This window comes from Hipposideros armiger, unplaced genomic scaffold, assembly GCF_001890085.2.
Source record: "Hipposideros armiger isolate ML-2016 unplaced genomic scaffold, ASM189008v1 scaffold_232, whole genome shotgun sequence".
Classification (NCBI taxonomy): domain Eukaryota; kingdom Metazoa; phylum Chordata; class Mammalia; order Chiroptera; family Hipposideridae; genus Hipposideros; species Hipposideros armiger.
In genome coordinates, this window is record NW_017731582.1 from 2,601,305 (window position 1) to 2,613,650 (window position 12,346).

At 37.4% G+C, this 12,346-nt stretch overlaps 1 protein-coding gene across 3 annotated transcripts in view; it reads right to left on the reverse strand.

Annotated features, from left to right (window-relative positions):
- Positions 1–12,346, reverse strand: part of SPEN (spen family transcriptional repressor) — a 102,270-nt gene that overhangs the window by 63,680 nt on the left and 26,244 nt on the right. The window contains exons 2-3 of one of the 3 annotated variants that reach the window (XM_019654869.1): positions 7,985–8,305; positions 4,386–4,862 (exon numbers count right to left, since the gene is read on the reverse strand). In XM_019654869.1, the coding sequence (XP_019510414.1) occupies positions 4,386–4,862; positions 7,985–8,305 (798 nt within the window). Of the gene's footprint in view, positions 1–4,385; positions 4,863–6,725; positions 7,959–7,984; positions 8,306–12,346 lie in introns of those variants that run through there. The other 2 variants (XM_019654870.1, XM_019654871.1) reach the window with 2 other exon arrangements.

Here is a 12,346-nt window from a genome sequence, read left to right on the forward strand (position 1 = left end):
TTCATTTTATCATCTGGATCAATCAGAATTCAGTCAAAAAAGTGAGCCACTCCTTCTACTGTGGCACAACAGGTTCATTTTAGGGATTTGACTTATGCAGATAAAGGAGGAGCTGAAAAGGCAAATGTCTGAAAGGAAAGTGTCAGGACCAAAGAAACAAAAACAAAAATGACCAGTAGCTACTGTGTCTGAAATTCTGTAGCAAGGATACAGAAAAGCCAAGCATGGGCAGCCAGGCAATCAATGAAGATGGATAAAGAAAGGGGGAGGTTGGGCCGGCTGAGTGGCGCGATGGTTAAGAACTGGCTTGGGATGCCAGAGGGCCCCGGTTTGGATCCCACATATGAGGGCCAGTTTCACAGCTAAGATGCTGAACAACAGCTCAACCTGGAGCTGGGCTGCTGTGAGTCGCCAGTGATGGTGTAGGCTGTAGCCCCTGTGGCAGTGGATTGCCAGGGGCTACCATATGTAGCCAGCAGCCAGCGTGAGCGGCCAGCAGCTGCAGTGAGTGGCCGTCCAGAAGCCGGCGACTGATCTGCCTCGCCCAGAAAGAGCGCAATGATGGTGCCAACTTGGGCCAGTGAAGCAACATCCTCCACAACTAGACTGAAGAATAAAACAACAGCAACTTGTCTGTTTCCCTTCCCCCAACTCCCCAGCACTGTTCCCATCCCCCAATTCCCCAATAAAAAATCTTTAAAAAAAAAAAACTACCTTAAGATATCAGGAAAGTCTGTGAACTAATTTAACTTCAAAAAATTCTTCAATTCTTTGGCCTGTATTCAAGAAAATTCTTACAACATGATAGGAAAAAAAAAATCCAGTAATAGGAAATTACAGAAATAAGATACATTCAACTTTCAGTCAGGATTTTTAAAATAAATGCTTTTGTGAAGTTTATGTATATTCTTCTGTTGAAAGTATAAGTGACTCCTTAAATGACCATGAGAAAGAAAAGAGACATACAGCAGCACAGAGCTGCGCACAGGAAAATTTTATACCATTAAGCAAGCCCTGGTTCTCACCAGTTAAGTACTGTGAATAGTTTAGCAAAAACAGTAGGTGTGTCATTTATAAGGACTTCACAACTATACTGCCATTAATTCCATGTTTACTCATTTGAAATGCACTGCTAGGGTTCCCTATTCACCAAAGCTGTAACAATTATGGGGGATGGAGGGTGATTAATTTCACAGTCAGTAAGGCAGACAGAATAGAAACTTGTTTCTATAGATAAAACCAAGCTATATTTTGTCTACTACAAGGTATTAACTTTTAAACATTTTTAAAGGACTTGGAATGTCAGCTTCACAATCATTAGCTTTAAGGATTACAAAAAGAACTTATTTCTTCCAAAAGAATATTGAACATTCTGAATCTACGTAATACCTCAAAATATTATACTTTGAAGTCAACATAATTATAGAGGAAAAGAGGACATCTGATAAAAGGGAGGCTGAACCCTGGGATAATGGATATGCTATGAACACCAAAGGATTTTATTTCTGTGACTTGAATCACAATATAATGACCAAATCTTCTAGCTATTCACATCAATTTTGCTTTATCCTTCGTGTTAACTAAGATTTGTATCTCAGTATTTCAACTGTTTGTTGAACATGTACTCTGAGAAAGGCAATATGCTAGGCTCTGCAGTGTGCACAAAGAAAGACCTGTCTGTCCTGTTGTTACAGAACAGTATTGAAAGGCCCATCATTAAAGTTCATTCTGTTTTTCATAAACCAACAAAATCTGATTCTTAATACAATGTCTCTCCCATTTGTCTCTAGTTAGGCACTCTCATAGTCCAAATCTTCCTTCTCTGAGTTACTGAAATAGCCTCCTAACCAGAATCTCTGTCTTTCCTATTCTAAATCACCAGATGCCTCTTCTAAAGCACAGATCTCAACAAGCTATCTCCCGTCTCAAAATCCTTCAACAGCTCATCTCTGAATAAAGAATGAAACCCAAAATTAGTGTGGTTAAGTCATTCTAAATTATCTACTGTTCTCAAAACACAATTCCACCCACTTGTATCTCTTCAAGTTGTTCCTTCTGCCCACCATGTTCCCCGTCTAGCCTAAAACTCATATCTCTTCTTGCTAAAGTCCTACATATCTTTCATAGCCCTAAGTATGAATCAGGGAGCTGACAGAAGAGGGAATATCCTCTATGATTGTAAGTTAGTCCCCCATGTAGATTTTCTAATCTCCTCTGCCTTTACCTTTGTAGCAGTTACCTTTCTGACTGTAAATATTCAGAGGCATACAACTGTTTCTTTTGATTATGTAAACAAGGAACATCAAATTTACCAGATCACCTCTGGGTTCAAGCTTTTGAGCCTATGATGCTAAGAGCCAGATCCCAAAGCACTGTAACTCCCACCAAGCACCCTGAAGGCCTTGTATCATGTTTCTCCTCTAACATCAACATCTCCACAATCAGTTGGCTTCTCCAAGGGAATGCAGCAGCAGCCCTTTAATGAGGTAGGTTTGGGGAAAATGACTAAAACTTGAGTATCTTAAACAACTATGTAGAAGATGGGACATGACAGGATTTACAGTCAGTTTACAGAGTTCAAATGAATCTTGTCAATCATTTTATCTCAACAATATACCAAATGAAACCAGAGAAGTTAAGGATTCTCCATCCATGTCACAGAGCTGCAAAGGTAGGGCCAGAACCTAACTCCTGATTTCCTAAACTAAGTGCTGTTTCATGATAATATGCTACATCTTCCAAAATATTTGAATTATATCTAGATAGATGTATAAAATGTTTCCATTTATTATTTCAAATTAGAAAATTTAGGAGGCCTAAAAGAACCATTCATCAATTACATGATCATTTACTTAAATTAATTCTAAGCAGGCAATACTGAAAAAAAAAAAAATTAACCTGGGCAGTTTCATCAGGTCAAAGAATTTGTATCCTGGGCCGGCTGAGTGGCGCGATGGTTAAGAACTCGCTTGGGATGCCAGAGGGCCCCGGTTCGGATCCCACATATGAGGGCCAGTGACACTGCCCTCCACAGCTAAGATGCTGAACAACAGCTCAACCTGGAGCTGGGCTGCCATGAGTCGCCGGCGACGGCGTGGGCTGCAGTCCCTGTGGCAGTGGGTTGCCATGGGCTACCGTATGTAGCCAGCAGCCAGCGTGAGCGGCCAGCAGCCGCAGTGAGCGTCCGTCCAGAAGCCGGCGACTGATCTGCCTCGCCCGGGAAGAGCGCAATGATGGTGCCAACTTGGGCCAGTGAAGCAACGTCCTCCACAACTAGATTGAAGAACAAAAGGACAGCAACTTGTCTGTTCCCCTTTCCCCAATTCCCCAGCACTGTTCCCATCCCCCCAATTCCCCAATAAAAATCTTAAAAAAAAAAAAAGAATTTGTATCCTATAAATTTAAAATATACACCACCTAAATTTAAAACTAGGGTATCTAGGATTAACAGGTTGAATAATAACTAGAAATGGAAAATGGTCTAAGACTATCAACATTTGAAGTAGTAGTAATAATAGCTAGCAATTATTTAAGGCAGTTTTTATTTAACATATATGGTTATCAAGCCAAGCATTTATGTTCATTTTTTTTTCATTTTGATCTTCACAATAACTTTATAAAGCAAGGTTCTTATAAAAGATGAGAAAACTGAGGCCAGAGAGCTTAAGTAACTTGTCCAAGATTATGAAAGCAGCAAACTATAGTGTCTACCTAGATCTGTGATTTCAAAGCCCACACACCTAACTTCTAAGCTGTTTCCTGACAAGATTATCTTTATTATTTTTTCATTTGTAGAATAAAACTCCTTTGTAAAACAATTCCCAACTAATGAAATTAGCTTACTTAGCCTTAGTGAACAACAAAGTTACAACCTGCATTTAAAGAAAGCTTTTCTACTTGAGTTTATAAATTGGCTGCCACCTTGATGTTAAAATGTATTCATAAGTTGATTTAGCCATTTATAATAAATGTTTCAAAAATATATTCCACCAATACATCTTTAACCAGTTTTTAAGAATTTTCAACCAGAATTAGAAATAAGTTAGTATTCTACACCTGAGAAATTTAAAAATTTAAATACCACATTTTTAATGGCACAAGACCTGCTTTACACAGATAAAGCTACCACTTTTCTTCCTTTGACAATTTTGATATTGAGCATCTGAACAAGAAATCGTATTTGTAAATCATCACTTAGCTTTGTACTTGACAGAATGGTTAATTGAATGGTCACACACTAATCAAAGTTTCACTTATCATATACATAATCGAAGATTACTCTTTTAAAAATAGTACTATGCTAAAAATCATTACCACTGATCATCAAGAATTTGTGACAATTTATTCAACAGCTTGTCTGTTAAAACAAAAGGCTGTTAACCTACCTGTCACTGCTGGTACTACTGCTGCTGCTGATTGAATCACTACTGGAGGATCTACTTCTAGAGCCGCTGCCGCTAGGGGACCTTGTGGGTCTAGACGCTTGGCTAGCCAGCCTCTGAGGAGACTGATTTCTAGACTGGGATGAATGTGGTGACCGACTCCTGCTGTGCTGGTAATTCCGCTCTGGCCTTCTGCCTCGTACCTCCCGGGTAATATCATCCCTGTAGATATCCCTGTGTACCACACTGGGCAGTGTAAACTGCTCCCGGGCCCTAGGTTCGTATCGGGGGTCATGAGCATCAAAACGGTTTGGACTTCGACTCCGAGAAGTATAATAGAGCCCAAGTTGTAAAGTCCGCTCGCGAGGATCTCTATAGTAATCCTGATCGTAATGTCTTGTCCGATCAAATCCTCCCGTCCCCCGTTCATGGTGTCCATAGGCACTATGTTCATAAGCACGCTCCCTGTTATCTGAAGCCCTGCATTTAGGAGGGGGGAAAAATATTTAATCAATCAGAAAGGGGCAAGCAAAACTAAAAGCAAGTCATGCAAACATTCACTTCAGCATTGTCTTTGTCTTTGCAACTGGTCATTTTATAAACAGCATTAACCTACTTAGTAAGCAAACACTAACAAGCTTAATCTTTTACTTGACTCCAAAACTTATTTTCACAGCTGAGCAATCACTGTTTTAACTGTATATTGGGCTTTCATGACTAGTATTCTGCAAGTCAGTTAGTTGCTTTTTTCTTAGGAATTTTCTAGCTTCTATACAGAAATATACATATGCCATCTCCTCTTCATTTTAAGTTTAAAGGAACAAGAAGAGACCGTCATTTTAATATCAAAGTGTGCTATACTGTCATCTCATTAAAATCTATACCAAACTTTTATTTACTTTGCAAATTTATTTTAGGCAAAATGTCCATGATACATTTTAACATAGACATGAAAGCCCTATTGTGATGCATGTCCCAGCTGTAAGGACATTTTCAAAGAAGTCCAGAAAAAAAAGGCTGAGTATAACTTTTTCTCTTTAACTTTTGACTTCTTGGGTGATTATAAAAATTACTAGATTATATAAATTGCTGTGCCCGAACAATCACATTTAATAAAAATGGAATCTTAAAAAGAAAAACAAACAAAACACTTAGAATATCAAAATATTGGGTTGCCACATGCTATTCTATGATAAACTTAATTAAAGAATAAAGATTATTTTATCTCCTTGTGCTATCAAATTCCACGAAAATTTTAAAACACCTATTCCATGATTCCATTTATTAATGTATGTACTTAGCAGTTACAGGAAATATGTCATCTTAGGTTTTAGCTATACTCATGTTGCCTATGATGAAATTAGGTAACTTTGGAAATCGTTAAGATTCTCTAAGGTTGCTACAGCAATGGTTTAACTTAAAAAAAATTTCCATAGGACACAAGTATTTGTCAACCTAAAAGTACAAAAATTGTTGCATGTGCAATTACACACACGCAATTATGTCGGTATTTAAAACCAAGTCTAATCCTATAAAGAAATCTTAAATTTTCTACTTTTGTAGGAAACCAGAACTCACTTTCTGAGTCCCTAAAAGACCATTTCATCACTTGAATTTCAACCTTAAGGTTGAGTTTCTTCTCAACCTTATCTTTAGATCTATCTTCTATCAAAAGAGATTAAAAAATCAAGAAAGATACAAAAGAATTAGAATCTCTCCAATGAAGAATATCTGGCAAAAATCTTACAACTAATACTATATCCCCAATACATGCCTAGATTCCAAATCTTTCCACTAATCTTCATTTTTCACCCACCATTTCACTTAGTAGCAACCATACCTTCCTAGGCTGTTTTTGCTTTTTGTAGCTATTATGAAAAGCAACTGGCACGGCAAAAAAATGCAATAATAATATCTTTCCTATTTAAATGTATTAAATGACTTTCTTTTTTATTCACTACATTTCTGGAATTTGAATAGATATTTCAATGTCTAACAAACAAGAGGGTTTCCTTTGAGACTTAAAGAGAAAATTTCATAAATAATTCAATTAGCACCCTATCAAATGTTAATCAGTGAAAGCTGTTATTAATGATATAACAGAAGCAATAGGCAATAGTTCTAGAAGAATTACTGCTACAGCTGATATTTTATAAATTTGCAAAGTTTTTATCCATTAGGAAGATACAGAAGGCAGGCACAAGAGCTAGCAGAGTTGAATCTAACAGCTATTCTTTGATTCATCTATTAGTACTAAATACTTCTACAGTTAGTGGGGAAAAAAAAGAGAGTTTGACTTGGGTTAGGAGAGGGGCTAATATACACAGGTCAGGACATACCAACCTTTTCCAAGTGTGGAAACACGACCTATAATCCCAATTAAATCTAGGGAGAGAATTGTGAACATAACTTCCCCAATTTTGGCCCCTCTTATGGGGGTAATCCACCTTCTTAATGGGCAAGGGTGTCAAATGATATTTAGATGAACCACAAGAAAAAAAAAATCTTAGTGACCAGATAAAATAATTCCACTGGAAGCAAGTAGTCCCAAACAAACTGTAACTCTCAAACCCCCAGACTTCTTTCTTGAGATAGTAGACAATTATAAATTGATCCACATTCATAAAAATTTCCAGCCCTAAGTATGAATCAGGCAGCTGACGGAAGAGGAAAAATCCTCTACGATTCCACCAAATGAGGAAGGCACAGTTGCTCGCCAACAGTTCACCTTTGTAGTTATCCAGCACATTCAATTTTGAATGCTGTATCCACAACTGATCATCACCATATGTTCAAAGCTAAAGTACCTTTAATTGGACAGCAACTTGCTTAAGAAAGGAGATAGTAATCCTCTTCCCCTGGGCTAATGGAATCTTGACTGCATGGCATCCCATACATTCCAGCAATTAGAAAAGAATGGCTATATTCCAGGATTTAGGAACGTTCATCATCTCAAATTTCCCCCATTCCATCAAGGAGTATAATTCCAACACGAAAATTGTGTAGATCCAAAATGGAAAAATCAAACATTGCCTTCATTCTTCTTCATCCAAGTACACATTTCCAGGTTAAAGTATTGTTTGTAGAATCCAAGCGGTTGAATCATTATGGTCTAGGTTTTTCTGTGACAATCCAATTCATTTGCACACTTTATGTAGTGAAAACTGAGAAGCAAATATTAACTTCTAAAAGAATCTGTAGGCTCTAATATTCCAGGAATATTCCATATAGTACAACCACAAAATCTGCAGCCAAATAGCTCCATCAGGTATAAGGGATATATCCAAGGAAGGCCTTAACATTATCCAAGAGAAGAAATAATTAATTCTAGAAGACAGGTAACTCCAAAAATGATGCTGCCATATAAAATCTTCCACCACTTTATATCTCAGGAGTAGATATCCAACCAGCTGCAGGAAATATCCTCTACGATTCCATAAGATACCAGCCACTGGGATAGAAATCACTTCCGTTTCCAACCCAAAATAGGAAACATTGAGAATGCCCAAAACTTTAAATCCATCTGGGGCCCCTAAATACGAGTTTCTGTTTCTCACCATATCAAATACAAAATACCTGCCTACAGAAACCTTGGAACTTACCCATCAAGTCTCCGCTCATAACGTCCTTCTCGTGCATGAAGTGATGGTGGGGGGCCATAAGCAGGCCCTCCACCACCTCCTCTGAACCCAGAAACCTCTCTACTACGAGATGTTATGGAAACTGTATCATCCAATCCCCGAGCAGCACTCGGAATGGTGCCTGGTTCATTATAATCCGTGCGTAGGTCTCTATCTCCCATTTTGTTGACTGAGTTGTGAGCTTTCTGTGCACTTTTGATGTCCACAAAATCCACAAAGGCAGCCACTCCTCCTTCAGATCCCCTCTTAGGGAGAATTTTGACACTTTCCACGCGGCCATATCTGGAAAAAATAAAGTCAACATTACTGCTGCGCAGAAATAATTTTACAAAAATAGTTTTTGAAAATTTCATTCTTCTATTTTTTTTTTAGGCAATTTACATTATGTATGTTGGGGGAGGGGTTGCAAAGTGACATTTAAAATGTCTTTTACACTCGTTTCTCTTTCTTGGAGCAAATATTTATAAATGTTTTAACCAAATTATTTTATTACTCTCATTTACTAAACTACCTTTACATGTTATTAAACATGTAATATTTACTAAGCTTTTACCTTTCTAGAACACTTAGCTGAAATAAATCTCTCAGAACTTTTCAGAAATTTTTACATTCTAAAAAAAGATACTGAACCTAAGATTAATCAAAGTAACTTAGGAATTTTAAGATTTTTATGAAAGTAAAAACTGTAACTAAAGTAGCTACTTTACAGATTTCGTTTTAGTTCATTAAGCGAAAATGATCTTACTGAAAGAAATGTGATATCAAATAATCCTTACTTGAAGGCAAAATAAAACCAAGTATTTTGTGTGTCATTTTGCAAATGACAATCTAATTCTTTTAATGTAATATTTTGCTATTTAATTTTCTTTTCCAGGTGGTTAAAATAAAAATGTTAAAATGTATAATTTAGGTATAAATTAAAACTTTTTCATATAAATAATGAAAATCTTTTTATAAACCATATGTTCGCATTTTTATTCCAAAAAACAATGTTTACTATGTCTGTAAAGAAAAATTTTAGAGCACCTTTTATATTTTGAAAGCATATGTATGATGTAAGAAATATAATTATTTGGAATAAAAAAACTCATGAAAATTCTGCAAATTTCATTAGGAGTTAATTATATTTTATGTACTTGCAATTTGGCCTTTTAGAAAAACAGGCACAGCACTTTTAAATATAGCACTCTTATTTGCTGACAATCCATGATCATAATTTTACACTTCCCCTGAAGAAGCTGACAGCATTATAAGAAAGCAGAACTTTTCTTTTTATATCCTCTAGTAGTACAGTTTAAGTTACTACCTCTCACAGGGAAACATGATCATAAAATCCAGTTTCAAAAGGCAACTGAACTAGAAGTAACAAAATTATGTCAATGAATTGATGTAAGAAACTAATTAAAAAAAAAAAAGACTGAGGGCCAGCCGAGTGGCGCGATGGTTAAGAACTGGCTTGGGACGCCACAGGGCCCCGGTTCGGATCCCACATATGAAGGCCAGTGACACTGCCCTCCACAGCTAAGATGCTGAACAACAGCTCAACCTGGAGCTGGGCTGCCTTGAGTTGCGGGCGATGGCGTAGGCTGCAGCCCCTGCTGCAGTGGGTTGCCATGGGCTACCGTGTGTAGCCAGCAGCCAGCGTGAGCGGCCAGCAGCCGCAGTGAGCGGCCGTCCAGAAGCCAGCGACTGATCTGCCTCGCCCGGGAAGAGCGCAATGATGGTGCCAAATTTGGGCCAGTGAAGCAACGTCCTCCACAACTAGACTGAAGAACAAAACAACAGCAACTTGTCTGTTCCCCTTCCCCCAACTCCCCAACACTGTTCCCATCCCCCCAATTCCCCAATAAAAATCTTTAAAAAAAACAAAAAAAAAGACTGAAACTGAAATAGTTCTTTCCAAACATTAAAAAATGACTTCCAATGTATATGACACAAAGGACATGTATCTAAATACAAGTAATCTTACAATTCAACCTATATTTTTCTAATAGGCAAAATACTTCACTAAAGAAGATATACAGATGGCAGATAAAGCACAGGAAAAGATGCTCAAAATCATTAGTCATCAGGGAAATGCAAATCAAAACCAAGATGACATACCACTTCACACCCACTAGGATGGTAGTATTTAAAGAAAAGAAAGGAAAGGACAAATGTTGGCAAAGATGTGGGGAAATTTGAAACCTCATGCATAGCTGGTGGACTGTAAAACGGTACCATCGCTGTGGGAAAGTTTGGCATTTTCTCAAAAAGTCAAGCACAGAATTACCATATGACCCAGCAATTCCACTCATAGGCATATACACAAAAGAATCGAAAACTGGGGCTCAAATACATTACGGGTAACACCAATGTTCACTGCAGCATTATTCAAAATTGTCAAAAGACAATAACCCCAAGTATCTATCAATAGATAAATGGATAAACAAAATGTGGCATATACATACAATGGAATATATTAAGACATAGAAAGAAATGAAGTTTTGATACGTGCTACGACATGGATAAAACTTGAAAACATCCCACTAAATTTTAAAAAGCCAGGCACAAAAGGACAGTTTATGATTCCACTTGTAAGAGTTATCTAGAATAGGCAATTCATAGAGACAGAAAGTAGAATGGGTTACCAGGGACTGTGGGGAGAGGGAGAAATGGGGAGTTATTGCTAATGGGTAGAGTTTCTATACAGGATGAAAAACATTCTAGAAATAGATAGTGGTGATGGTTATATAAAATTGTGAATGTACTTAATACCACTGAGTTATACACTTAAAAATGGTTAAAATAATAAATTTTATATTATGTACATTTTACCACACACAAACAAAGCTTATGACTCAGCCCAAGGATGCACAGGTTTTTAAGAAGAAAAAAGAGGGAAGCGGTAGCCAAATCCCCATCAAAAAAAGTCAGTTAGCCAAAGAATAATACAGGGAAAACAAATGTTTAAGTTTAAATCCTAAATAACAGAGCTAAATGCAACATTCAACGCATAGATTATGCATGTAGAACAAAGTCAAGTCAGCTCCTTCCTCAAAAGGGTGGGCTCACTGTCCCTATCATTTTTATATAAGGAGAATACACTTTGGAAACAAAACACAAATTTATCTCCAAACTTAACAAGGGAAAACTTGACCAGGTATTACAAAACTATGTCACACTTCTATACTGAGAAGACTGGAAACTCCCAAATTAAAAAATTTAAAAAGCTGCTAATTCTTCATCTCTATGAAAACTCAGCTGGTAAATGTGACATCCTGATTTTTGTCTACTCTTTTCAAAATGATACATTTCCTACAGTATTCAAGTATTCAAGATAAAACGGTTACCTGACTTCTACTAATTAAATAAATAAAAAAATAGAGCAAAAATAATCAAACCAAAATTAGGTATTTGCTTTTTTAATAACACCAAGCCTTAGCCACAAGTTTTCAGAGAATCTATGGGAAATTCTCCAGTAATGTGTATACAATATCAGTTTCTAAAATCACATGGTCACTGGTTGTGGTAATAAATTAACTCATTTGTAATTTTTGTTTTGAAGAAATTGTATTGGGGAACAGTGTGTTTTTCCAGGACCCATCAGCTCTAAGTCAAGTAGTTGTCTTCAAGCTAGCTGTGGAGAGCGCAACTCTTTGGTCCATGTGGGAATCGAACGAACAACATTGGTGTATTGAGCCTGTGCTCTAACCACCTGAGCTAACCGGCCACCCCCAACTCATTTGTAATTTAAAAAAAACTAACATAAATTTTAAAAATATGAGGACATAAAGCTAAGAAATTGTGCTTGATTGCTACAAGCTGCAGTATAACAACCTAATAGGTCTATCTTCAAAAACACAATAAAATAAAAATACTAAATTGGCTTCTTTGGCCAAAAATCTTCACCATCAAAAAATATTAAATTGATCAACATACACTGTATCCTTCTAAAATTTTAACAGATAATTTTTTTTAAGATTTTTTTTTTTAATTGGGGAATTGGGGGGATGGGAACAGCGTTGGGGAATTGGGGGAAGGGGAACGGTCAAGTTGCTGTCTTTTTGTTTTTCACTCTAGTTGTGGAGGACGTTGCTTCACTGGCCCAAGTTGGCACCATCATAGTGCTCTTCCAGGGCGAGGCAGATCAGTCACCGGCTTCTGGACAGCCACGCTGGCTGCTGGCTACACACAGTAGACCATGGCAACCCATTGTCACAGGGGCTGCAGCCTACACTGTCGCAGACGACTCTTGGCAGCCCAGCTCCAGGTTGAGCTGTTGTTCAGCATCTTAGCTGTAGAGGGCAGTGTCACTGGCCCTCATATGTGGGATCCGAACCG